We start from the raw sequence: 22723 nt of genomic DNA, 5'->3' as shown, positions 1-22723 counted from the left end.
GAAGGATAAAGTGATTGAGCAATTACAGAAGACCATTTCTGAAATGAAAAGTCACTTGGAGAAGAAGAAGACAGGGAAGGGCGGGGGCGGGAATGACGAAAATGAAGAAGATGACATTGTTAGGAAGTTTGAAGAATTGTATGCTTAGTTTAAGTGTGGTGTTGAAGAATTAGTTTTCCTAGTATTTCTAGTTTTCCTAGTTTTCATTAAGTTCTACAAGTTCTCCTAGTTGTCCTAGTTTTCATTAAGTTATCCTACTTTTCTTAGTTTTCCTTAAGAGGCACATTCAAAAAATAATCATAACTTCCATGATAACAAGATTGCAACATCCATGATAACAAGAACAAGTTCCATCCAACATACCTAATAAGTCAATAGGTTTCCAACATCCACACAACAACAAAATAATGGGTCCAACTTCCCACAAAATACATAACCGAGTTTACAAAATACATAACCGAGTTCTTCACTCCCTGCTTCCTTGCCCTTCATCCATAGCTTTCTTCATAAACGCCTCAAACGGAACCACCATCCTTTCCTCAAACTTGTCCATTGTCTTCTTAACTCTCTTTAGCTGAGTGCCAAACATTTTCACTTGTTTGATCAACTCCTCCATCATCTTCTTCTGGCTTGCGCCTCCTTCCTCTCCACCTTCTTCGTCATCCTGATCTTCGTCGACAGCCTCTTGTGCATTTGGATCACGCGCAGCAACGTCTACATCATACATCTCTTCAAAAAAGACTGAATGTCCTTCCGCAAGACGCTTTATCCAACTGTCAACAGAAATATCATCGACATCAACGTCGTCCTCCTCTTCAGTCATCTCTTCCAAAAGAGCTACTTCTTCTTCTGTCTTGGTAGGAAGGATGCTGTGGATATCCCGTGACTGATACCAAAAAATTAAAACCAAAAAATAATCTTATGTTAGTATAATGCTACAACATTTTCAAAGTTTGTAGGGGAAGAAACATACCGTTATTTTGTCCAGTTTGTCCAGTTCCCGATTCAATTTTGAAAGTGAAAACCCTTTCATCCCTGCTGATTTAAAGACTGATCTGCACATCCTAGGACAGTCTACATCGACGTCTTCAACCTCTTTTCTGAACTTCAATCCCAACTTGGGAATTGCCTCAAAAGCAAGCAACTACATACCAATCATGTACAAACACTTAACACAATAAAATTAACAAATGATAAGGTGATTATCTTCAATTGCTTACCTCCAGTGGCAGACAGAAACCTGGAAGTGGCCATAAAGTCTTCTCTCTAACCCGGCCTCCAAAATGATCTATGGTGTGCGATATCTCCTTAACCATGTAATCAAACGAGTACCTCCCCCATGGAAAGTTTTCGCAGAACTCGAGATCGTCCACAGCTCTTTGGAAGAATTCCAAAACATCTCTGGCGCCTTTTCCTACTTTCGTTTGCGCACAGATAACACTTCCTAAAAAGAACAAAACCATCATCTTCAGCCGGTCTCTGTGTTCTCCCATAGCCAACAGCTTCGCTTTGACATCCTCAAGCCTTATTGATTCTCCCTTCTTGAAATGGCGCTTCACGAACTTTCTATCACCAAACTCCTTATACCCAAGTGGATAGTTGCGGCAGCTAAGACCTGAGATCAAAGCGTGTTCTCTCAGGCCATAGCGGATGGGAACACCATTCACAATGAACCACACTTCCTTCCTCTTCGAGCTATCCACTGTCCGCAATAGCAACATCCACATTCCTTGGACCATGTGGTTTGAGTCTTTCTCCAGGTGGAACACGTGACAGAATTGTGGATGCTTCTCAAACCACTTCCTCTCAGTATCACTCATCGGCGGTTCCAGATTGTCAAATGTAACCATAACGTCTTTGACGAAACATTTGGTCGCTAGCTTTATTTGTTTCTTGTACTCCGACTCATAGAAGTACATCCTCAACGGTTTGATTGCCTCGGTTGCCTCTAATTCCTGCAAGTAACATTGTGTTCTACATCAGTTATGCAAGTACTAAAACATAGTTCTCCTAAGTTATCCGAGCCTTTCCTAGTATATCTAGTTAAACCCTATTCAAGTTCCACACTTATTACCTCTTCTCCTTGCCCGAGAACCCCTTCACCATCACCATCAACATTTCCTAATTCCGCTTCCAATGGGGGTTCTCCTTGTTCTTGATTTTCATTTTCATTTTGACCTCTGTTCTCTTCGGGAGTCCCGTTCTCTTCTTCTCCGGTGTCTTCCTCCTCTTGGATTTTTTCTTCATCTTTGTTCTCTACTTCTTCATCGCTATTTCCTTCTTCCTCTTCATCTTTGTCTCCATTTTCGTCTTTCTCTTCTTGAGATTCATCGCTATTTCCTTCTTCCTCTTCATCTTTGTCTCCATTTTCGTCTTTCTCTTCTTGAGATTCATCGCTATTTTCTTCTTCCTCTTCATCTTCGTCTCCATTTTCTTCTTCCCTTTCTTTCTCCTTCTCCGATTCTTCTTTCTCTTTCTCCCGATCTTCTACATCCTTAGCCGGTTCTTCTACTTCATTCTCCTCCGCAACTCCCACGGTTCCAACAAAATCAACCGCCGGTGATTCCTCATCCGTCGTTTTTCTCTTCTTGGAACTCTTCTTCGGTTTGTTCTTCTTCGAGTTCTTCGAGGTCCCGCTCTTTTGCGGAGGAGGAGCCGTTGGAGGAGGCCTATCCTTTCTCTTACCCAGCCTAGTTTCAACCATGATTCACACGTTTTCGGTGAATAATCGAAGGGAAATCGAAGGAATCGAAGGGGAGTGGGATGTTCTAGGGTTACGTTTTCGAATTTGGGGGAAACCGTTGAGAGAGAGGGGATCCCGAGAGAGAGGGGAAATGGAAATAAAGGGGAGACTTGGTTTAAATCGAAATTGAGTGGTTATTTGGATTCGGGTTCGAGATGGTTAAAATCGAGATTGGATCGGAGGGTTTAAGTTGGATTGGGAACGGTTAAGTCTAATTTATGATCTTTGGTTCGTATTTCAATTCGATTCGGTTTTCTCTCCGGTTAAACTTGGTAAAACCCGTAAATAGTTTACCTTCCTTAGGGTTAACTGTAAATTCCAGCAATTTGCCATTTTATATTTTTTCCTTTTTGTTTCATGTCCTTCAAAGATTGACCGATAAGGAGGGTGGGCATTGGAGGTGATGTCCCTCTCAACTCTCCTGAATTAGTGGTTGGACGATATCATTTGTAATGTGCTAGTTCATTCTTAGCAAGTAAAGTTTACCATTTTTGATCTTCAAAGCAAATTTTGTTCAGACACAACAGCTTAAGTTTTTTTTTTGTGTGTGTCTGTTCTGGTAAGTTTTTTTTTTCATTCTATAATCTGAAATGCTAAATTATGTGAGAATATCGCTGGAGCAAGCTGCTAACCTGAGTTTTCTAGCTTCCCATTTTCGTTTCTTTCCACTTCAACCTGGAGATATTACAAAATTTGAGAGCTTAAACCAGTAGAAGTCATACATTATACCATCAAAAAATTAACCAAATGGATAACCGCCTGTTCAAAATCAAGTTTGTCCATTCATGGGAAGTAACTAATATTTGAGAAAAAAAAAAAGACTATTCAAAAGATAATTGGAAGACTCATATGCACATCTGGAAGCAAACTTGTGGTCACTTTTGGGGATTTGGGAAGTCGATCAACATGAAATCATTGAGCATATTTAGGTGTTGCGGTTGCTTGACATCCGATGCAATCTCTTCAAACAAAATCTCATTTCCTTAGATCCAATGTTCAAGTTTGTGCTTCTTTTACAGTATGCGACTCCAATTGCCACTTTACTTGGATTCATCACGAGTCTAAGAGGTTATGCGGTCAGAAAAGCTTGATCAGCACTTCTGTTTTAGTAGCACGTTTTCGCTTTTGTCTCTTACGCACTACGCTGTCATCTTCTTCAAGTTCACTGTCGACAATGTTCAAAGGATGCCATAAATCTTAGGAAAAAGGTAAATCTTTCTTGTAAACAATTGATGGATCTTAATTTGTTTGTTGGTGAACTAGGTGACCCGCTTGAAAACTCCTACTAACAATGTAATGTAAGCATTTGTACCAAAAGTGGCATGAACCGTGCACTTGCAAATTACATGACATCTTACTTCCTGGTTTAAACTATTTTAGATCGAGTGTTGGAGACGGATTTCACCACACTTTATATCCAGTATGAAGATCCGATATCACTAAAACCAAAAAGGATAATGAACCCACGAATGTCTAAAATCCATCCCGAAGTATTTTAGATATACTTTGGTATAGTTCTTTAGATATAATTTGGTATAATTCTTTAGATATAGTAATTTAGAATGCATTTAATATTAATTTGTGTTGTGTCCAGTTCAGTTTGGCATTTAATATAGTAATTTGAGTCGGTTTCCATTTGATCATTTGGTCTGTAGTTTTTTCTACGCTAATATCCATGCCACCTAGCTTGTTAATTAATGGTATTATTTTATATCATACTGTAATTAAACAAACCATAGTCTATGGTTCCTCTATGGTGTCTTTTCGCTTATCAGAATTTGTCTATGATGTGGGTTTGCCTGACCTTTGTGGTTCTTGTCTATTATTCAATGTGAAGCATCCGTGTTGTGAAGTTGCGCCATTCCTTGGTTTTTAACTGACGGATATTTCGGAATTTTTTGGTAAGAGACTATATAGAGTTTTAACTCAAATCACATTTAGTTTTTGAATAGTTTGATTATCAACTGTCTTCTTCATCGACTGCTAGGGTGAAAATCCTTGTTTTCGTGACTTTCCTCTGTTAAAGCTTGTTTTTGAGTTACTGGTGATGGTTCCTTTGATGGAATATCTTTTAGAGCTATTCTATCACCCCAATAATCAAGACTTTCAACGCATTCTCGCTCAATCCGCCTTTCCTTGTCGAATTCTCAGCTTCTGAAGTACTTTGTGGTATTTGTTCATTTCTTTTGTTAGGTTTGTTATATGTTTTTTTTTTGTTTTTCTTCTTTGAATCCGGATAGTAATGTGTATTATGCTGGATGTTGGTTCCGGAAAGGTGTTTAACCTTTTGCTGGGTTGGTCTAATTCTCGGTTAAGTTTGAATATTAATCCAATAGATGGCAGAAAAAACTAAGCTATAGTAATCATAAGTAAACAAACCAAATAATACTATTTTTCTGTTGGAAAAGAAAAACAAACAAGTATTAATCTCAAAATTTTAAATGGACCGTATGGGCCTGGCAAACTACAAGTATCGATTTTATGACAAAACTATTACTTCCCATGTCGTCATTCATCTCCCGAAAAAAATCTGCAGATGATTGGTTATAAAATAAATAAAAAATTCAAATGTATGAAAGAAGCATCAGGAAAAGGAGATTCTCATAGGATAAAAACATATTCTGAAGCATCAAAAGCCTCTCCCTTCTTTTTAGGGTGTCACCCAACCCCAATTTTCAAAATTCGCAATCCAAACCTCACTCTCACTCTCAGATGAAGCGTATTGTCAGAATTTCATTCACCGACGCCGAAGCCACCGATTCTTCTAGCAGCGAAGAAGAGGCGGAGCAGCTTTCTGAACCATCCCAGGCTCGCCGCCGTGGGAAACGCCTCGTCAAAGAGATCGTAATCGACTCTTCCGATTCCGACAACAAACTAGATGTCTGCAAGACGCGGTTCAAGATCAGGATTCCACCGGAGTTTCTCAAGGCGGCGACGGCGGAGAAGAAGAACAAGAAGAAGTTCCGTGGAGTGAGGCAGAGACCGTGGGGGAAATGGGCGGCTGAGATCAGGTGCGGTCGAGCTCTCAAGGCACGACGTGACCGTCTTTGGCTCGGAACTTTCGACACCGCCGAAGAAGCCGCTCTCGCTTATGATAACGCCGCGGTTCAGATGATTGGTCCTCACGCGCCTACCAATTTCAGTTTCCCGGCGGAGAATCATGAGGTCAAGATGGTGGACGGAGCATCCGCCGTTGCTCGTGGCGCGTGAAGCGCGTTGGTTTCGTGTTAAATTAGTAAGAAGGGTCTCTCTCTTCTGTCGTAGTGTAAATTAATCTTGTACTTGTTAAATTTCCTGATCTCATCATGTCCCTTGTCTGAAACTTTGTTGTCGTCACTGTATATATTTGTCCCATTGACGAAATTTGAAGCCCTTGAAAAAGATAGATACGTTAAGTGGTTTTATAATTCGGGTTTAGACGTTACCAAAACCAACCAACCAAGCCAAATCCAAAATGATTTTGGGTGAAGTGAGTATACCAAATGTTACTAATCAAACACTATAAAAAGAACTACTGGAGCAACAATAAAATTAAAATATCGTTTCTAATGTAAAAAGCTAATCAAATTAGATCCATCACTATACTTCTAGTCTAGTTCTTATAAATGTAGTTGTATATAGTTACTCTTATTTGTAAATGAACTTTGAGAAAACCGAACTTCTTGAAACGAGTAAATTGTCTACTCGAAACATATCGGCTTTGACTGAGTGTATTTGTTAGAGTAAAACTTTACTCTGAATTTAAATTTTACTCTCAAAAGCAAAAAGAATAATACTGTGACAACCACATAATTTTGGACAACTGTATACACTTAAAAATTTGGAAAATATTTATATACTTAATATAGAATATAGAAAAACGGTCGTGCTCGATTGAACCAGATTTTTTTTTTTTTTTGTAAAACAAAATAATAAGTTGTGTACCACATCGGCACCATAAACTCCCATACATTAAATTTATGTATTGATAGCAGGACTGATTGATAGCTTCCCTAAACTATACACGTTCATACCTCGTGATTAGATAAGAAATACATAAAAGCTGTCATTAGTGATTATTTTATCATATTTTCTACTAACCTGCGAAGACTTCAGGCGGCCCTAGTCAACGCCTTGTTTTCAGGAGAAGTATACGGCAATGCACGCCGCTTAAGTTCCCCAAAAAACAAACCCCTTAAAGTGATGCACACTTAAGAGACTAAACAGCTCTCCACATATCTGAAGAATAGTTACTAGATAAGGAGTGATGAAACACGTAGAAAGGTTAAACAAGAAGTGATGAAACATAACTTAACAAAAACAAAAGGTGATGAAACACATGTTAAGTTTAAAATACAAAACAAAATCTTCCTTTTGATTTAGTCCATGATTATGAAAGTCAAAGTAACAAACAAATCTTCTTATACATGATTGGTTCACATTTCACATGACAAACATGCACATTATTAAATTATATTTCTGACAATGCATTGGAGACGACGATTCCCCAAAAAAAAATACATTACATTATAAAAGTAGAAAGATTTTTATTAAAAGGTTCCAACAAATTAGTCTCGAAATCTCCGGAGAAACAAGAAATGGATTCTGCGGAGCAGGGTTTGCTCGTCCGCGGAGAAGAAGAAGAAGTCAGCACGAAGGATGTGTTACTCCAGGAGATGGGTAGGCTCAGCTACATCGCAGGTCCAATGGTCGCGGTGAACTCGTCCATGTACTTTCTCCAAGTGATATCGATAATGATGGTTGGTCATCTCGGTGAGCTTTACCTCTCAAGCACAGCCATCGCCGTTTCTTTCTGCAGCGTCACTGGCTTCAGCCTCGTCGTATGTTCTCTTTCTCTTTATCCTCCGTTCTTGAAGGTTCTTTGTCTTTCTTTAAATGTGATCTTTCTTTCACAGTTTGGTTTGGCTAGTGCGTTGGAGACTTTGTGTGGTCAAGCTTATGGAGCTAAGCAGTTCGAGAAGCTTGGAGAACATACTTACACAGGGATGTTAGCTCTGTTCTTAGTTTGCATCCCTTTGTCTGTTCTGTGGAGCTTCATGGGTGAGATACTCTCTTTCATTGGACAAGATCCTCAGGTTTCTCAAGAAGCGGGGAAGTTTGCGACGTGGCTCATACCAGCTCTCTTTGGCTACGCGACGATGCAGCCGCTTGTTAAGTTTTTCCAAGCGCAGAGTTTGATTCTGCCTTTGATGATAAGCTCTGTCTCTGCTGTGTGTTGCCATGTTGTTCTCTGCTGGAGTTTGGTTTTCAAGTTCGGGCTTGGAAGCATCGGTGCAGCTATTGCTATTAGTGTTTCTTACTGGTTGAACGTGGTTGTGCTCGGATTGTACATGGCGTTTTCTTCCACGTGTAGCAAGAGCCGTGGGAAGATCTCCATGAGTGTGTTTGAAGGGATGAGAGAGTTTTTCCAGTTTGGTGTCCCATCTGCATCCATGATTTGGTATGATTATGAACATTCTATTTGCCTCCTTTTGGTTTTGGTTAAACAAGTAGTTTAGTTACATTTGCTTCTTGGTTGTTGAATCAGCCTAGAGTGGTGGTCATTTGAGTTTCTTGTCATGCTCTCTGGGATCTTACCGAACCCGAAGCTAGAAGCTTCTGTTCTCTCAGTGTGGTATGTTCCCTTATCTTCTAACAGATTATCTTCTAACAGACTTGGAATGAAATGTCATTTATATAATCTCACTTACTTGCTTCCTTGTTGAACAGTCTATCAACAATCTTCACCTTATACCAAATACCAGAGAGTCTAGGCGCAGCAGCAAGGTTCTTTCTCCTTATATACTCTTCGATTTTCGCAAAAAAGAAAGATATCTAAAAGCCTAAGTCTCACTCTCTTTGTTTCTTGGTTGGTTGTAGTACAAGAGTTGCAAATGAGTTAGGAGCTGGAAACCCGAAAAAAGCTCGAATGGCGGTGTACACAGTGATGGTTATGACAGGAGTAGAATCAGTAATGGTGGGTGCAATAGTCTTTGCTGCAAGAAACGTATTTGGTTACCTCTTCAGCTCTGAAACCGAAGTTGTGGATTACGTAAGATCAATAGCGCCTCTGGTTTCTTTATCAGTCATATTCGACGCCCTTCACGCAGTTCTTTCAGGTTAGATTCTGATCCTTAAAGTCATTTAGTGAGTACTAAACATGTGCTGATAGGTGAGGCGTTGAAACAGGTGTGGCAAGAGGATCAGGGAGGCAAGATATTGGAGCATATGTAAACCTAGCTGCCTACTATCTCTTTGGGATACCAACTGCTGTTATATTAGCTTTTAAGTTTGACATGAGAGGAAGAGGACTCTGGATTGGTATTACAGTTGGGTCATTTGTACAAACCGTTCTTCTCGGTCTTATAGTCAGCCTCACCAACTGGAAACAACAGGTGAATGTCATTTCCTTCTTCATATCTTGTTTTCATTCTTTAAAGTAAGTGAAAGTGATTGTCTATGTTAACATCCAATGAATCATATGAACAGGCCAAAAAGGCGAGAGAGAGAGTGATGGGTGAGGAGTTTGAAGAGGAGAAAGATAATGAAGAAGAACGTGTAGAGCTGATCAGCTAATATCAAAAACGTTGAATCATTTAATGTTGTGTTGTTATTAGGTTTGAATGTGCACAATGAGTTTTGGTATCTTCTTTTTTGTGACAAATGATAAAATAAGAGGTTAATGATCATTAATCAAATGACATTTGTGTAAAGTTGACTAAAACAAGAGAGTTGTTCTAACCTGATGCATCTCCACAAACAGGATACAAATGGATTCTATCAGACCATGCATTCTTGTCTCTTGAATCAATCTTTGTAATGCATTTCCAAACAGCACTATTAGCCTTAAACCCACTTCCAAACCCAATCTGCCATACTCTATCTCCTTTCTTCATTCTACCTTTAGCTTCCAAGTACTGCATCTCATACCACAAAGAAGACGAAGATGTGTTCCCATAACGGTACAACGTTGTCCTTGACGCTTCTCCATCTTCTTTCCCCAGCTTCAGATGCTTCTCTACACCCTCTATTATCGCTCTTCCTCCAGCATGTATACAGAAATGCTCAAAAGCTTTCTTGAAGTTTGGTGTGTACATCTCATTCTGCTTTCCCCATTTTCTTTTGATGAATGAGATTATGTACTTGAGCTGCTCCGAGTAAGGTAACACCCTAGGGCCTAACTCCACCACGTTGATCTTCAAGGCCTTTGATGCTACCTTCACAAGCTGCTTAGACAAAGCTACTCCCACTAGTCCTTCCTCATCAACCTCCTGCATCACACTCTCATATGATTCATCGTCTGATCCGAGATGAGTTCTGATGAGATGCTGGAGTTTATACTTGGCCTTGTCCTTGTCTTGATCTCTGTTGGAGAGGAGAATCGCTGCTCCACCCATTCTGAAGATTGTGTTAGCGATGAGCATTGACTTGCACTTCCCTTTGTAACCATTTGGACTCACTGCTTCCATGCTCAACACTAACGCCAAAGAGCCACCATGAATCTTCATAAGATCTTTGACCAGGTTTATCGATAGAAGTCCCGCGCTGCAGCCCATTCCGCTCAAGCTGAAGCTCTTTACGTTGCTCCTCATGCCGAACCGGTTTATGATGATGGAGGTTATGGATGGAGAAGGACAAAACAGGCTGCAGTTAGAGACGAGGATGTCAATACTCTTTGGATCTATCTTGTGCTTTGAGAAAAGGTCTTGGACAACAGTGAAGAGGATGTCATGAGTTTCTTCTCTAGCTGCTGAGAGAGAAGAGTGTGGTGGAATCTCATGGACTGTTACGGGGACGCACGCGTCATCTCCGATTCCTGACCGTTCTAGAATCTTCTGCTGGAGATCAAGGCATTCTCTGTCGAATATACCTGATAGGTTTAGATGCTCAATGAAATTGGCGATTGGAGATCGTAAGAAGTCTGGAGGTTGGTAACATGAGAAGTCAATGAGGTATATATGTGTTGGTTTGAAGGAATGGTAAGAAAAGACTGCTATGAGGAGGCAGGCTGATATTACCAGGAGGTGTGGAAAGCTCAGTAAGGTCTGGGAGATAAGGAGAACTTGATCGATGAAACGAAAACTCAGTCCCATGTCGCCAGGTTGGTCTAAACTGGGAAAGAGAGAAGAGAGATGGTGAAAACAGAAACTTGTTTTTGTGGCAAATGTGGATTATAGGAACAAGGCACCTAAGTTTGTTGCATCACAGGGTAAGCATGTGAAGAGGGACTAAAACAAGGATGAAACTGAGTTCTCGTGACCAAACATTACGGGAAATGAACATTACGTGTCTGTTGAGAAGACTGTCTCTGTTGCTAAGCTCAATCACTGTCTCTTTCTCTCTCACCAAAGGCACTGGGTGTTTCATATTAAATTATAGAAAACTGGGGAGATTGTTTCTTACTTTCAACGTTTCTCCTTCTCAAAGCAGTGCATAAGACTTGACTCTTAAGAAGTGAGAATCTTGAGGAGAGGAGAGGCGATGCCATGGACTGCTCTGAGCAACAGTTGTTCACTGGAATGGAGATTGGAAGTTAGGGGTATTCAAGGTGTTTATTGGGAGACTTACCGGTACTTCCTCCTGATAATAAACACTACTTGACACTTCTGTAAGTGTTGATGATTTCATTAGGCAAACTTGCATTCCAATTTTAGTTGAAGTTTGGTATCATAATAACATCAAAGTGTTGTTAGCACTATAAAACTGAATTACAAAGCTTATGAGTTTCAAACTGAATTATCAACCTTCACCCCCCTCCTATACTCGGCTATAACTAGTTCCATTTGGCAATGATCTTAAACACAAACAGATGGATCTTACATTAACCACCAACATAACCTACCGAGCCTCTTCGACTGCTACGTTGGTGTAGGTACACTCGAAGCTCTCTTCCTCTGTTCCTTTCCCTCTACTCCTCGTCCATGATATCTTCCATGTCTTATACAAGCTAATCCTGCGTTCAGCAAAAAAGGGGTTAAAGCATGACGTCCAAAATACAGGTCTGGTCATTTCATATGTATACCTCTCGGTTTGAACGCTTCTTTTAGCGAGCATGAGGGTAAGGAAGACGGGGACCATAGCAGCGCACACATGTTTTATAGAATGACCACTAAGAATATGATGCGTCCAGCTATATATCGGCTTATCTGCAGCCTCTTCCACCTTGGCTAAGAGATAGAATCCTGAAACCCAATCGAATCTATAATAAGAACAGCTTTCAATCTGAAGAAGATATCAGCCTCAACAACACTGAGAGAGCACAAACCTGCAGCCCAGAGCCAATACGTGGAATGTGTGTACATTGGAGGCAAGAGAATAGCCATAAGTGGAATGACAATGCAGGGAACAAACTGGACCAAAGCATATGGACGTAGATCATCGAAAAACCTGCAAATTACAGCCTCACAAGTTAGTAACCAATCTAAAGACTGTTGCTTTTGAACTGTCTCACTGGAAAAGCACTCAAAAGTTTAGGACTTGCCTCCAATAGAGAATGCTAACAAGGCCAACGAGAAGCAAAGGGACGATGGAGTAAGTGCCCTTGTGCTCATCAATCCTCTCGATCACAAATATAGCCATGATGGATGTGAATGCGATAGTCATCTACTCCAAAAACCAAAGCAAACACCAGTGAGAGAGAGAGAGAGAGAGAGCGATAAAGAGAGACATAGAAGAGGAAAGAGCCATCATACAGGAAGGCGATCCCAGACGAGGCGAGCATCATCAGGGTGGAGATGGTAGTAAGAAGAACCGAAAGCAACAGCAGCCACACCAACGAAAAAGCAAGTCCATCCCAACTTCTCACCTCGCAAACTGTCTCCATACAAACAAAGATTCAATTTTTTTTTTTAAATCTGTTTGTTCACTAATCTGTTTACTCGCCTGAATCTGAAGTAATCATCTGGGTAAAAGCAGAGGACGAGACCGATGAGGCCGATGATGAGGAAAGGGAAGTTGGAGATGACGTTGAGAGCATTCGGGATCCCTGAGATTGACGGATCGTAAGATAAAACCCTAGAAGAAGATGATGATGATGAGAGAAAGAGGGGAGAAGTTACCAAAGAAGGTTCGTTGATCGGCGAAATCGTGATAGGCCTGAGACTGAGGGATGGTGGGAGTGACGATCATCAGAACGAGGAAGATTACAGTCGCTGCTCCCCATGAGTATATCGTCCTCTTCTTCATCGTCTTCCTTCTTCTGATGATGAGAGATTCAGAGCGTTTGACTCTTCCTAAATTTGGTTCACTGACTTTTCTTTTGGGCTCGTCGTTATCATAAAAAGCCGTTTTGAGGTGAATTGCGATTGCTCTCAGGATTACAACAAAGGGTAAAATGGTAAATTACTAGTGGATTTTGATATGATTTTACGAAAGTGACCCGTCTTATTCTCCGTCAACGCTCAGCAGAATCAAAGACCCAAGAACGTTCAAGTAGCGGCTAAGGCTAAGTGGCAGGCACGGTCGAAACCAATGTCTGATTTTTTCATAACACAGTTTCGAAATGGGTCTTGTATCTAAGCACTTGACTTCTATTTTCAAACTTGTTGATAGGCATGGCATTATCTTGTTTCAGGATCTTCCTAATTACACTCAACACACTGTTCCTATATTTTCACTTCCTCAAGAGTGGCTGTGGTGTGAATCCTGGTGTGGAAACGCCACAAAATCCATGGCCAGAACTATCGATCTTTGCAATAATCCCATGACAAAGGAATCAAAGCTTCAGGTAACGGATGGCTTGCACTAATCTAGATGCTCCATATCGACTAGAAGGATTAAGCGTTTCTTAAATGTTGTGTGTTCTTCTGCAGGGTGCTAGAAGAATAGTAACTGAATGTCCCGATCTTGATCTCGGGGTACAAAAATTCACAGAAAAGATCTTGGGTGAAGATATGGAACTCAACGAGCCTGTAGCTGCTGCTGCGACAGAAAATCCTAACCCTTCTCCTTCAAGCGACGTCTCTGAAGATTCAGAACAAGACCTGGAATCTAAGGCAGAACTGTAAATGCGGAGAGGAGAAGTACCAGTTTCAAAAACACCTCTCAGCAAAACTATCCTGGGAGAGTGAAGAATCAACTGTAGTTTGCATTTTTGCAATGTTCTAAACTAGATAGGCTCTACATTGTGTGAAGTAGATCAACCTTGTGCAAAAGAATAATCTCAGTATAGTTATGATTAAGTTTCACTACTTTTGCAATTTGCAAATGATAATAAAATTCGACACTGTTATGATTTAATAAACATTTTTTTGCTTGAAAACATACATATAACATTTGGCATTGTTATACAGTCTAAATAACCTCAACTGGAAAATATTTTGGGAAACATCATCAATACACAGAAAATGTTTATGTAGACAGATAATTATTAGGCAACCCATTTAATATAATCTCATTTATTATTTCGATCCGCGGACAATCCATTCGATCACAAATTCAAATATCACAAAAAATATTTACATAAACATTATAATACAATAATTTAATCAAAAAATACAATTCAAAAAAACAATATTTAGAAGAATAGTTATATACTTAATATTTGAAAATCAAAGATATTTTTGCTAAAATTGTACTTACCTGGCCAAGGAGATCGACCATTTTTTTACGGATCGATCGATTGTTGAGCATGTGGTCGATCCGAAAATACTCTGCAGTTATATCTAAAACATTTATTCCAACACTCAACATATAGTTTTGCTAAATATGATAACTAGATAGCCAGCAAAATTACAAAAAAATATTTAAATAGTAAAAAATATGTTAATTTAACGTGTTAAAATTTAAAAATAAATTTTAATTATGGCATGCATCTTAACATTTATATAAATATATATCATAACCTAAATATAAATAATTTAACAACTTAAATTAGAAAAAAATAAAAATCCTGGGCGTAACCCGGGTTAATCCTTAGTACATATAACATTTCTGTTTTGGCAATGTTACAGAGTCTAGAAAACTTCAACTTGAAAATATTTTGGAAAAAAATCATCAATATATACACAGAAAATGTTTGTGGACAGATTATAATCTAATTTATTATTTGGATCCGCGAACAATCCATTCGATCACAATTTTATTTGGGATTAGGTGATATTATGACATAATTTTTGAAAAAAGGAAAAGAAAAGGAAACTAGTCAAACGGGTTGACACCCCTAGTCAAGATCCACTGATTGATATATTGTAATAAATCAAAAGTAAATCGCCTCGGACCGGTTAACAACCCCATTCACTTTTACATCCTACTCGCACAAACTAGCGCGTGCAATCACCCAGCTATCTCATGCGATGATCATTTTAAACGAAGCATCCTGTAATCACACGCGCTAAAAGAATCGAGTGGTGGAAGAACGTGGGGGGGATGCTATCACTGTTCCAAACCGGAGATCAAAAAGATGTGTCGCTGAGAATCGTTGACTGGAGGATACGTCTCTCTTCTCCTCTTCTACGTCTCTATTTCCGATACGTCTCCCTAACCCTAATCTCTCTTTCAAAAAAAAAGAAGATGAAGCGACTAAGATCCAGCAGCGATCTCGACTCCTACAACGATAATCACACCAACGTGGAAGGAGATCCTCCGTTCAACTCCTCCTCGGACCGACCTCTCTCCGCCTCCTCCCACCGCTGGGGTCGCAGGGGGCCGTTATCCCCTTCTCGATACGACCGCGACCGCGGCGACGATCCCGCCGCTGGATTCTCGAGGTCGTTATCCCGGAGGCGATCCAATCTCGAGTTCGACGGTGGTAGTAGCAATCGGAGGATTAAGGATCCGGATGCGCGATTCGGCAGAGACGACAGGCTTCTCCATCGATCTGAGAGCGCTTCTTCGAGGAGGGCGTTTCCGAAGGGGTTTCGCTCGGAGAGAGAGAGGCCTAACAGGGAAGCTAGCGTGTCGTCTTCGTGGAGGAGGTTTGGTGGTCCTGGGAATGATTTTGGGAGAGATAGGCGAGGTCATTGGGATGGTGAGAGGGAGAGGGAGAGGAGTGTTGTTAAGTCTCCTTCTTGGTCGAGAGACGAGAGTAACGAGCAGGTGAGAGTGAAGGTGGATTCGAGGAATTCGAGGTCTAGATCTAAGTCTTTAGCTTCTCCGACTTGGTCTAAAGACTCTGGGAGTGAGCAGTCTAAGAGTGTTGGCAAGAAAAGCGAGGAGGTGTATGGGGGTAAGAGTGGTAGCGAGATGGAGGAAGGAGAGCTGGAGCCTGAGCCTGAGCCACAGTCTCAACCAGAGACTGTATCTGGTGATCAGAACAATGAAAGGATTGATAGTAGCTTCCAGGAGATGAAGAAAAACGCTGACTTTGATGATAATGATAGGGAAATGAAAACAGCTGAGAGTGTTGAGAAAGAGGAAAATGTAGCTGAGCATGCGACAGAGAGCATGCATACTTCTCAAAACAATGTGAATGATAGTTCTACAGCTTTGGCTAGTGAACATGAGGTTAGCGATGACAGAAACACTGCTGTTGTCAATGAGGTTACAGATGTGGTCGATGATAAAGAAGAGGAATACCAGGAGGAGCATGAAGTGAAGTTGGAAGAAAGTCTTTATCCTGCTGTTGTTCCTGAACAGTCTCAGGCAGAGGAGCTTAATCGAGTGAATGGTAGTGATGGTAACGCCAACGCAGCAGAAGTTGAATCCCCAAAACGTGTTGAGGAAAATGCTCTAGGGAATACACCGTTTGTATCAGATAGCTCCGTCCACAAAAGCGAGGATAAAGGAAAAAATTTGGATGTACCGTTCGATGATTTACATGAAAATGCTGTCTTTTCTGAAAGAAAGCCTGAGGATCTTACTGACAGGGATAGAGATGAAGATGACAACTTCGGTGGACCAAGTACCAGAGGGTTTGAACTGTTTTCTAGGTCTCCGGTCAGAAAAACTGAGCAGTCAGGTGTCAGTAAGCCGAAGGATGAGAAGTTATTGGAGCCACTGGATCTTTCACTTAGTCTACCAGATGTGTTGTTGCCGATTGGTGGTCAGGATACCAATCAGCCTATTGGTTCACCAGTCCGTTCTGGAAGTGTTCGTTCTATGACAGACACGTTTCGTACTGATTCCGAGGGCTTCACCATGTCTATGTCCTTTTCAGGTTCACGTTCGTTTAATCACAACCCAAGCTGTTCGTTGAATCACAATATTGGAGATAATGAGCAGTCAGTTCATAGCCGACCTATATTTCAAGGTATAGATTGGCAGGCACTGTCTCATAATGATCCAAGGTACAACGAGAATACAGTCTATCAGAAACTGATGGAAAATGGAAATGGTTCAGCTCCTCCTCAGTCAATGAAAGGAATTTTAATTCCGGGTCAAGCTGATGAAGAGCATCTTAGATTGACCGATGGGAGCTCTAAGGCAGTAGATAGGCTTGAGAAACAGTTGAGTTTCCAGAAAAGTGTTGATCTTAGATCAGCTGGCTCTCTCGAAAACGGTTCTAAGCACCATGCTGAGAAGAAAAAAGCCATGGACTTTTTTGGTGGCAGTATCTCCGGAATAAGTGGCATTAACGCTGGTGGGGATGAATCTTTTGAGATTGTAATGAGATACATTCTCTCCGATTCGATGCATGTGATGACCAAGAGGTTTCAAGAGATGACCACGCGATACATAGCTAGCTTGAAGGAATACATCCGGCAGATGATGATGAACAAGGATAAGAATGCACGGCTTGGTGTTTTTCAAGATGCTCTGCGGAACAGGACTGATATTACACTGGAAATGCTTACAAAATCACATCGTGCTCAGTTGGAGATCTTGGTCTCTCTGAAAACAGAACGTTCTGATTTCCTTGAGCTGGACGAGAGTATCTCCTCTACACACTTAGCTGAGATCTACATGAACATGAGATGTAAAAACCTTTCATGCAGGGTTTTGGTGCCTGTGGATGAATGTGATTGCAAGGTTTGTTCAAGTAAGGATGGGTTCTGTAGTGCTTGCATGTGTCTTTTGTGCTCAAACTTTGATATGGCATCCAACACCTGTAGCTGGGTTGGGTGTGACGTGTGTCTTCACTGGTGTCACACGGAATGTGGGATACGAGAATCTTACATCCGGAATGGGATCAGTGCTTCTGCTGCTCGAGGAACGACCGAGATGCAGTTCCACTGCGTCGCATGTAACCATCCCTCGGAGATGTTTGGCTTTGTCAAAGAAGTGTTTCTGAATTTTGCAAGGGAATGGAAATCTGAGAGGTTTTGCAAGGAACTGGAATATGTCAGTAAGATATTCTCATCAAGCAAAGACTTTAGAGGGAAACAGCTTAGACAAGCGGTTGACGCGATGCTGGCAAGTTTGACAAGTAAATTGATAGACCTTCCTGAAGCATGCAATAAGATATTGGGTTTCATTTCAGGTGTGCCTAACTGTCTTTATCTGTTTTTTTTTTCAAATTACTTATAAAAATTGTCATTGCTGATCATCATCACTTTGCTTGGTAATGGCAGACTTTGATTCCTCCACACCCGGCGAAGCTTGTGCGCCGTTGAGATACGAGCAGCCAAAACCAAGGCACGAGAGGGGAAGCCCTAGTCAGGACACGGCATGGCTGAGATCGGTGTGTTCAGAGAAACCGCATCACCAGCCGAAAAGATCAGCAGGCGTAGTTGATGGATTCCACATAGAGAGACAAGGCGAAATATTTGGAGTCGAGACAGGTTCGAAAAGGGAAACTCAAACGGAACCTCGTTTTGAAGAGCTAGAGAGCATAGTGAGAATGAAGCAAGCAGAGGCGGCGATGTTCCAAGGGCGAGCGGATGATGCAAGAAGAGAAGCAGAGGGTCTGAAACGAATAGCTATAGCGAAAAAGGAGAAGATTGAGGAAGAGTACAAGAGGAGAATGGGGAAGCTGAGTGTGGAGGAGGTAGAGGAGAGGAAGAGGAGGAAGCTGGAGGAGTTGGTGGCAATGGAGAGAGGGCAGAGAGAGTTTTATGAGATGAAGATGAGAATGGAGGAAGAGATGAGAGGGCTTCTCACCAAAATGGAAGTGACGAAGCGTACTCTGGCCCTGTAATATTTATAGTTTATTTGTAGCAGTAGTAAGCATATTATGTAATCTACACTCAAAAGTGGCACAGCTTAATGTATATTCTGTTTTTAAGGGTCACTGTTTCTTATTGTAGAAAAAGATTAACACAAACAGGTACGTACTCGTATCAGTATATTTTTTTTGTTCTCCGTCAGGAGGATAAGATTGAAGATTTGATGCAAAAGGTGATGACTGGCCTTTCGAGACAGCCAGCTGTTGTAAGTTATTAAAACGCAATCCAGATCTCTGTGTATGTTCACCTCCATTGAGGTGAGAACCTCTTTGTAGGTTGAGAACTTGAGATGGAGCAGAAGGCTAAGGCTCTCCATGAGGATATATAACAAAGCATGGTGCTGCATCTCATATTTCTTGTGTGAATACTTTAAAAGAACAGTGTATGGCAAGGCAGCTTATCATTCTGCAGAAACACATCAACTGTGCTATTGAAAAAGGATGAGAAACAGAATATCCTTTAGATTCTATTATCTTAGCGCATTTATCATTTCATTGAACTATTCTTTTGCTGTAGAAATGTCCACCACATTCCCACTGAATACTTCTTTTGGTGTCAAAATGTATTTTCATTTTCAGCCAGTTGTGTTTCTTTTGCAACACTTTCTTCTCGCTGCTATCTAGTGATTTAGGAATAGGGGAAAGAATCATGTGATTTGTTTGCCATTGATAGTGGTCTTGACATGTATCTAGCATGTGTTGTTATATAACTTGGTTACACGACTTGAAATCTCATGTCAGGTAACTACTGAAGTAGCACTGATTTTTCTCTCTATTGCAACCGTTCAAGTGATTGTCCCTTGCATGTATTAGATACAGGAGTTGCTCAAGAAATGCAATCCTAGGAAGTACAAATATCAAATGTAGTTAAAAATGATTTTCTTGTTTGGTAAATGTATATGATAAGTACAGAGCCCTATAGATGTTAGTTTATCAAAATCTCTCTGTATCTCATGAATAACTAAATTTCCAGTTAAGCCCTTTAACAGTTAAGCCCTTCATTCTTTAAGATAATCTTAAGCTCATTATTTTCTTGATCTTTATCTGAAGAAGGCGTCATGGTCTTGTCTCTTGCATATGCAATTCTAGCTTCATCTTATGAATTTTCAAACATGATGCAACCTTATTTACTCGTTTACATGCAAGCAGCCGAAATGAAAAGAGAGCCGTTACAAAAATTGAAACAGAGAATCCGGAAGATAACTCCTATGTGTCACATGCTCCATGTGTTTCCTTAGAACCTTTATATAACAACCTTCCATAAACACATTCTAAATTCAAACAAACACCAACGAGAAAAAAAAAATGATGAGAGGATATGCGTTTATTATAGTTGCAGTGGTGGCGTATGTTGCAATACAGCAGCCTGAGTTGGTGGCCGGACAAGCTAGAGTTCCTGCCATGTTTGTGCTCGGAGACTCACTGGTCGATGTTGGGAACAACAACTTTCTAGCAACCATAGCTAGAGCCAATTACTTGCCTTATGGTATAGACTTGAACCTCCGTCCTACTGGCAGGTTTAGCAACGGCATGAACTTCATTGATCTGCTTGGTAAGGCTTTATACACTTTTTTAACAAAAGTCTCGGTCAAAAATCAGTTTTGTCTTAACTGAAAAAACTGTTCTGTAAAAACAGCTCAGTTGTTAGGAATCTCCTCGCCTCCTCCCTTTGCGGATCCAACCACATCAGGCAATAGAATCCTCGGTGGAGTTAACTTTGCATCTGCAGCTGCTGGCATCCTTGATGAATCAGGCCAAAACTATGTAACCTCTAAGCTTTTTGTGTCATACACTTTTAGTTTCTAGATAAGAGGGTGGTGATACTGATGGATGTAATGTGCAGGGAGATAGATTTACCATGAACCGGCAAGTGGTGAACCTAGGGACGACGCTGAGCCAGTTAAGAACAATGATGAGTCCCCAAAACTTCACAGATTACTTGGCAAGATCGCTTGTGATACTTGTTTTTGGAAGCAATGACTATATCAACAACTACCTTATGCCTAGTCTCTACTCCTCCAGCCTCAGATACAGACCGCCTGAGTTCGCCAACTTACTTCTCAGTCAATACGCTAGACAACTTCTTGTATGATAACATTTGATAATAGTATTATTATCCTTGAATGAATCTTCTAATAACCATTTTGAATCCATGTGTGCAGACTCTATACAGCCTAGGTCTAAGGAAAATATACATAACTGGAGTAGCACCACTAGGCTGCGTACCATACCAAAGAGCTAGGAGCGTTGGACCACCAGAGAGATGCGTTGACGCAGTGAACCAGATACTAGGCACGTTTAACCAAGGGATAAAATCAATTGTTGACCAGCTGAACCAAAGGTTACCTGGAGCTATCTATGTGTACGGAAACACATATGGCGCCTTTGGTGACATGTTAAACAACCCAGCTGCTTTTGGTATAGTCTTAGATTACATGGCTGCTAAAATGAGTTACTTCCATGCTTGATCAAACGAGGTTTATATATATATATATGAATGGTACAGGAATCAGCGTAGTGGACAGGGCTTGTTGTGGGGTTGGGAGGAACCAAGGACAAATCACATGTTTGCCGATGCAGAACCCTTGTCCTAACAGGTCACAGTATCTGTTTTGGGATGCGTTTCATCCTACTCAGACTGCTCTCTCTGTTCTGGCTAGAAGAGCTTTCTATGGACCACCTATCGACGCATATCCTGTCAATATCCAACAGATGACTCTCCTTCACTAGTTTTTTTAATGTGTGATTTTCGGTTTTTAAAGTTTGTATGTTATGATAACTTGTGTATAAAGCTGAAACCAAAATGTTTAAAACCGCACAATAACATATGTGAAAATGTTTTTATCTTTCCAAAACGTTTTCTACTACCGGTTAGCCATTTTAGTCATGGTTTTTGCTTGACCTGAGTGTGTTGGATCCTACAATTCAGTAGCCATTGCTGCAAAGTGAAATCAATACCGGGGTTTTAAGCTGCAACCTTAAAAATATGCGCAACAAGAGCTGCTTAATATAAGCAAAAGTCATCCAAGGCTCATAGCATTAACCGATTTCAAATCCTAAGGGCAACAATCAATAGATACAAAACTTTGACTTCCTTACGTTCTACCGACTACTGCTACCAAAGCAGTGGTAACACCCAGAATATAGTTTGTTCACATGGTTAAAAAAAAGCGAGATTTTACAGAGCATCCTCGTGATAGAGATGAAGCCCCAATCCAAGTCTGGCACAGGCACGTCGAAACGCCATTGCTTCAGCCTTTTGCACAGGATCGCCATAGCCTTTGTCATTTACAGAAGTGGTCCCCGTTGATTCCCTGTAAATCTTCACAACACAAAAAACAATTGTCAACTTTAGCAACAAATGATTCCAGCTAAAAATGCAATACAATAAACACGTAATGCGCTCAAGACAGTGAGTAAGAAACCAAACTCCCTAAACCCAGAGTTGGTGTTTCCCAACAATCAACATACTCTCACTGAGCTGTGTTTGTCTTAACGGGTCTCATACATTGGACAAAACATCAAACGTACAGACATTATCAAGTTAAAGGATATAAGCTAAAAAAAGACTGGCCATACCTCAGCATCAGTGCCGTAGAGAGTGACACGATAAGCAACAGTGACGGTGTTACCATCAGGAGAGTAAGTAACACTCCGAACTTCACCTGACCATTCTGGAGCATGCAGGTTCATAATCCGATTCACAGTATGCCAAGGAATGTATTTCATGGAGAAGCCATCTTCGACGCGGGTCTTGATGGCGGAATCTGGAACCTTTTTGTTGAGCTCCTTGAGTATCTTCGCCAGAGGTCTCCCGATTCCTGATGTTGGAACATCGTTCTCTGCTTCTGAGCACAATCCGCGACACGACCAAGTCCTTGGAAGAAGAGTAGCAGCTGCTCCGCTCCTCAACGTCGATGTAGCCGCCCTGAGACGTAACCCTAGACTCGCCGCCATTT

The 22723-nt window shown here is 40.9% G+C and overlaps 8 protein-coding genes across 16 annotated transcripts; 5 read left to right on the top strand and 3 right to left on the bottom strand.

The window, feature by feature from the left end:
- Nucleotides 1-5165: 5165 nt before the first annotated feature.
- On the top strand, nucleotides 5166-6084 carry LOC106357029 (ethylene-responsive transcription factor ERF070-like). The gene has a single exon (XM_022689027.2). The coding sequence runs from the start codon at nucleotides 5456-5458 to the stop codon at nucleotides 5951-5953; it is 498 nt and encodes a 165-aa protein (XP_022544748.2). The 5' UTR covers nucleotides 5166-5455; the 3' UTR covers nucleotides 5954-6084.
- A 1095-nt stretch (nucleotides 6085-7179) lies between these two features.
- On the top strand, nucleotides 7180-9446 carry LOC106357030 (protein DETOXIFICATION 14). The gene is made up of 7 exons (XM_013796720.3): nucleotides 7180-7563; nucleotides 7639-8183; nucleotides 8271-8357; nucleotides 8453-8509; nucleotides 8603-8841; nucleotides 8912-9117; nucleotides 9212-9446. Exons 1-7 carry the CDS (start codon nucleotides 7321-7323, stop codon nucleotides 9296-9298), a joined length of 1464 nt encoding a protein of 487 aa, XP_013652174.1. The 5' UTR covers nucleotides 7180-7320; the 3' UTR covers nucleotides 9299-9446.
- LOC106357031 (3-ketoacyl-CoA synthase 7) lies at nucleotides 9392-10926 on the bottom strand. The gene has a single exon (XM_013796722.3). It carries the CDS (start codon nucleotides 10813-10815, stop codon nucleotides 9460-9462), a length of 1356 nt encoding a protein of 451 aa, XP_013652176.1. The 5' UTR covers nucleotides 10816-10926; the 3' UTR covers nucleotides 9392-9459.
- Nucleotides 10927-11395: 469 nt separating this feature from the next.
- LOC106353724 lies at nucleotides 11396-13042 on the bottom strand. Its single transcript, XM_013793515.3, has 7 exons — nucleotides 12781-13042; nucleotides 12605-12707; nucleotides 12415-12535; nucleotides 12204-12325; nucleotides 11988-12109; nucleotides 11745-11904; nucleotides 11396-11675 (listed from the first exon to the last, which is right to left on the bottom strand). The coding sequence occupies exons 1-7, from the start codon at nucleotides 12905-12907 to the stop codon at nucleotides 11561-11563; spliced, it is 870 nt and encodes a 289-aa protein (XP_013648969.1). The 5' UTR covers nucleotides 12908-13042; the 3' UTR covers nucleotides 11396-11560.
- On the top strand, nucleotides 12915-13887 carry LOC111199278 (UDP-glucose:glycoprotein glucosyltransferase). Of its 9 annotated transcripts, none has more exons than XR_002653214.1 (4): nucleotides 12915-13050; nucleotides 13130-13194; nucleotides 13296-13448; nucleotides 13534-13887. XR_002653214.1 is itself a non-coding variant. In XM_022689026.2 (4 exons), exons 1-4 carry the CDS (start codon nucleotides 13056-13058, stop codon nucleotides 13726-13728), a joined length of 399 nt encoding a protein of 132 aa, XP_022544747.1. In that variant the 5' UTR covers nucleotides 12918-13055; the 3' UTR covers nucleotides 13729-13887. The 9 variants fall into 9 exon arrangements, 6 of the variants coding, with proteins under 6 accessions (XP_048591816.1, XP_022544747.1, XP_048591817.1 ...); XM_022689026.2 differs by having other exon boundaries at nucleotides 12918-13058; nucleotides 13130-13177; XR_002653213.1 differs by having other exon boundaries at nucleotides 12922-13058; nucleotides 13127-13194.
- A 1173-nt stretch (nucleotides 13888-15060) lies between these two features.
- On the top strand, nucleotides 15061-18824 carry LOC106353726 (protein OBERON 4-like). The gene is made up of 2 exons (XM_013793516.3): nucleotides 15061-18080; nucleotides 18172-18824. The coding sequence occupies exons 1-2, from the start codon at nucleotides 15089-15091 to the stop codon at nucleotides 18735-18737; spliced, it is 3558 nt and encodes a 1185-aa protein (XP_013648970.2). The 5' UTR covers nucleotides 15061-15088; the 3' UTR covers nucleotides 18738-18824.
- A 1213-nt stretch (nucleotides 18825-20037) lies between these two features.
- LOC106381702 (GDSL esterase/lipase At1g71250-like) lies at nucleotides 20038-21612 on the top strand. Its single transcript, XM_013821630.3, has 5 exons — nucleotides 20038-20316; nucleotides 20401-20528; nucleotides 20608-20850; nucleotides 20927-21182; nucleotides 21271-21612. Exons 1-5 carry the CDS (start codon nucleotides 20070-20072, stop codon nucleotides 21492-21494), a joined length of 1098 nt encoding a protein of 365 aa, XP_013677084.2. The 5' UTR covers nucleotides 20038-20069; the 3' UTR covers nucleotides 21495-21612.
- Nucleotides 21613-21749: 137 nt separating this feature from the next.
- On the bottom strand, nucleotides 21750-22721 carry LOC106352261 (DNA repair RAD52-like protein 1, mitochondrial). The gene is made up of 2 exons (XM_048735857.1): nucleotides 22344-22721; nucleotides 21750-22086 (listed from the first exon to the last, which is right to left on the bottom strand). Exons 1-2 carry the CDS (start codon nucleotides 22719-22721, stop codon nucleotides 21943-21945), a joined length of 522 nt encoding a protein of 173 aa, XP_048591814.1. The 3' UTR covers nucleotides 21750-21942.
- Nucleotides 22722-22723: the final 2 nt, after the last annotated feature.

This window comes from Brassica napus, chromosome A7 (genome assembly GCF_020379485.1).
Source record: "Brassica napus cultivar Da-Ae chromosome A7, Da-Ae, whole genome shotgun sequence".
Taxonomy (NCBI): Eukaryota; Viridiplantae; Streptophyta; class Magnoliopsida; order Brassicales; family Brassicaceae; genus Brassica; species Brassica napus.
This window is presented reverse-complemented; position numbering and strand designations above follow the sequence as displayed.

Bases quoted from the DNA above. Each gene is read 5' to 3' on its own strand.
- LOC111199278 (XM_048735859.1), top strand. From the start codon at position 13,224: ATGGGTCTTGTATCTAAGCACTTGACTTCTATTTTCAAACTTGTTGAT. The intron at 13,449-13,533 runs GTAACGGATGGC...GTTCTTCTGCAG, and splicing joins CAAAGGAATCAAAGCTTCAG to GGTGCTAGAAGAATAGTAAC.
- LOC106357029 (XM_022689027.2), top strand. From the start codon at position 5,456: ATGAAGCGTATTGTCAGAATTTCATTCACCGACGCCGAAGCCACCGAT.
- LOC106353724 (XM_013793515.3), bottom strand. From the start codon at position 12,907: ATGAAGAAGAGGACGATATACTCATGGGGAGCAGCGACTGTAATCTTC. The intron at 12,708-12,780 runs GTAACTTCTCCC...CGTCAATCTCAG, and splicing joins CGATCAACGAACCTTCTTTG to GGATCCCGAATGCTCTCAAC. The intron at 12,536-12,604 runs GCGAGTAAACAG...GTATGGAGACAG, and splicing joins GATGATTACTTCAGATTCAG to TTTGCGAGGTGAGAAGTTGG.
- LOC106357030 (XM_013796720.3), top strand. From the start codon at position 7,321: ATGGATTCTGCGGAGCAGGGTTTGCTCGTCCGCGGAGAAGAAGAAGAA. The intron at 8,184-8,270 runs GTATGATTATGA...TTGTTGAATCAG, and splicing joins CCATCTGCATCCATGATTTG to CCTAGAGTGGTGGTCATTTG. The intron at 8,842-8,911 runs GTTAGATTCTGA...GCGTTGAAACAG, and splicing joins CCTTCACGCAGTTCTTTCAG to GTGTGGCAAGAGGATCAGGG.
- LOC106357031 (XM_013796722.3), bottom strand. From the start codon at position 10,815: ATGGGACTGAGTTTTCGTTTCATCGATCAAGTTCTCCTTATCTCCCAG.
- LOC106353726 (XM_013793516.3), top strand. From the start codon at position 15,089: ATGCTATCACTGTTCCAAACCGGAGATCAAAAAGATGTGTCGCTGAGA. The intron at 18,081-18,171 runs GTGTGCCTAACT...TGGTAATGGCAG, and splicing joins GATATTGGGTTTCATTTCAG to ACTTTGATTCCTCCACACCC.
- LOC106381702 (XM_013821630.3), top strand. From the start codon at position 20,070: ATGATGAGAGGATATGCGTTTATTATAGTTGCAGTGGTGGCGTATGTT. The intron at 20,317-20,400 runs GTAAGGCTTTAT...CTGTAAAAACAG, and splicing joins GAACTTCATTGATCTGCTTG to CTCAGTTGTTAGGAATCTCC. The intron at 20,851-20,926 runs GTATGATAACAT...CCATGTGTGCAG, and splicing joins AATACGCTAGACAACTTCTT to ACTCTATACAGCCTAGGTCT.
- LOC106352261 (XM_048735857.1), bottom strand. From the start codon at position 22,721: ATGGCGGCGAGTCTAGGGTTACGTCTCAGGGCGGCTACATCGACGTTG. The intron at 22,087-22,343 runs GTATGGCCAGTC...TGTGTTGTGAAG, and splicing joins TCTACGGCACTGATGCTGAG to ATTTACAGGGAATCAACGGG.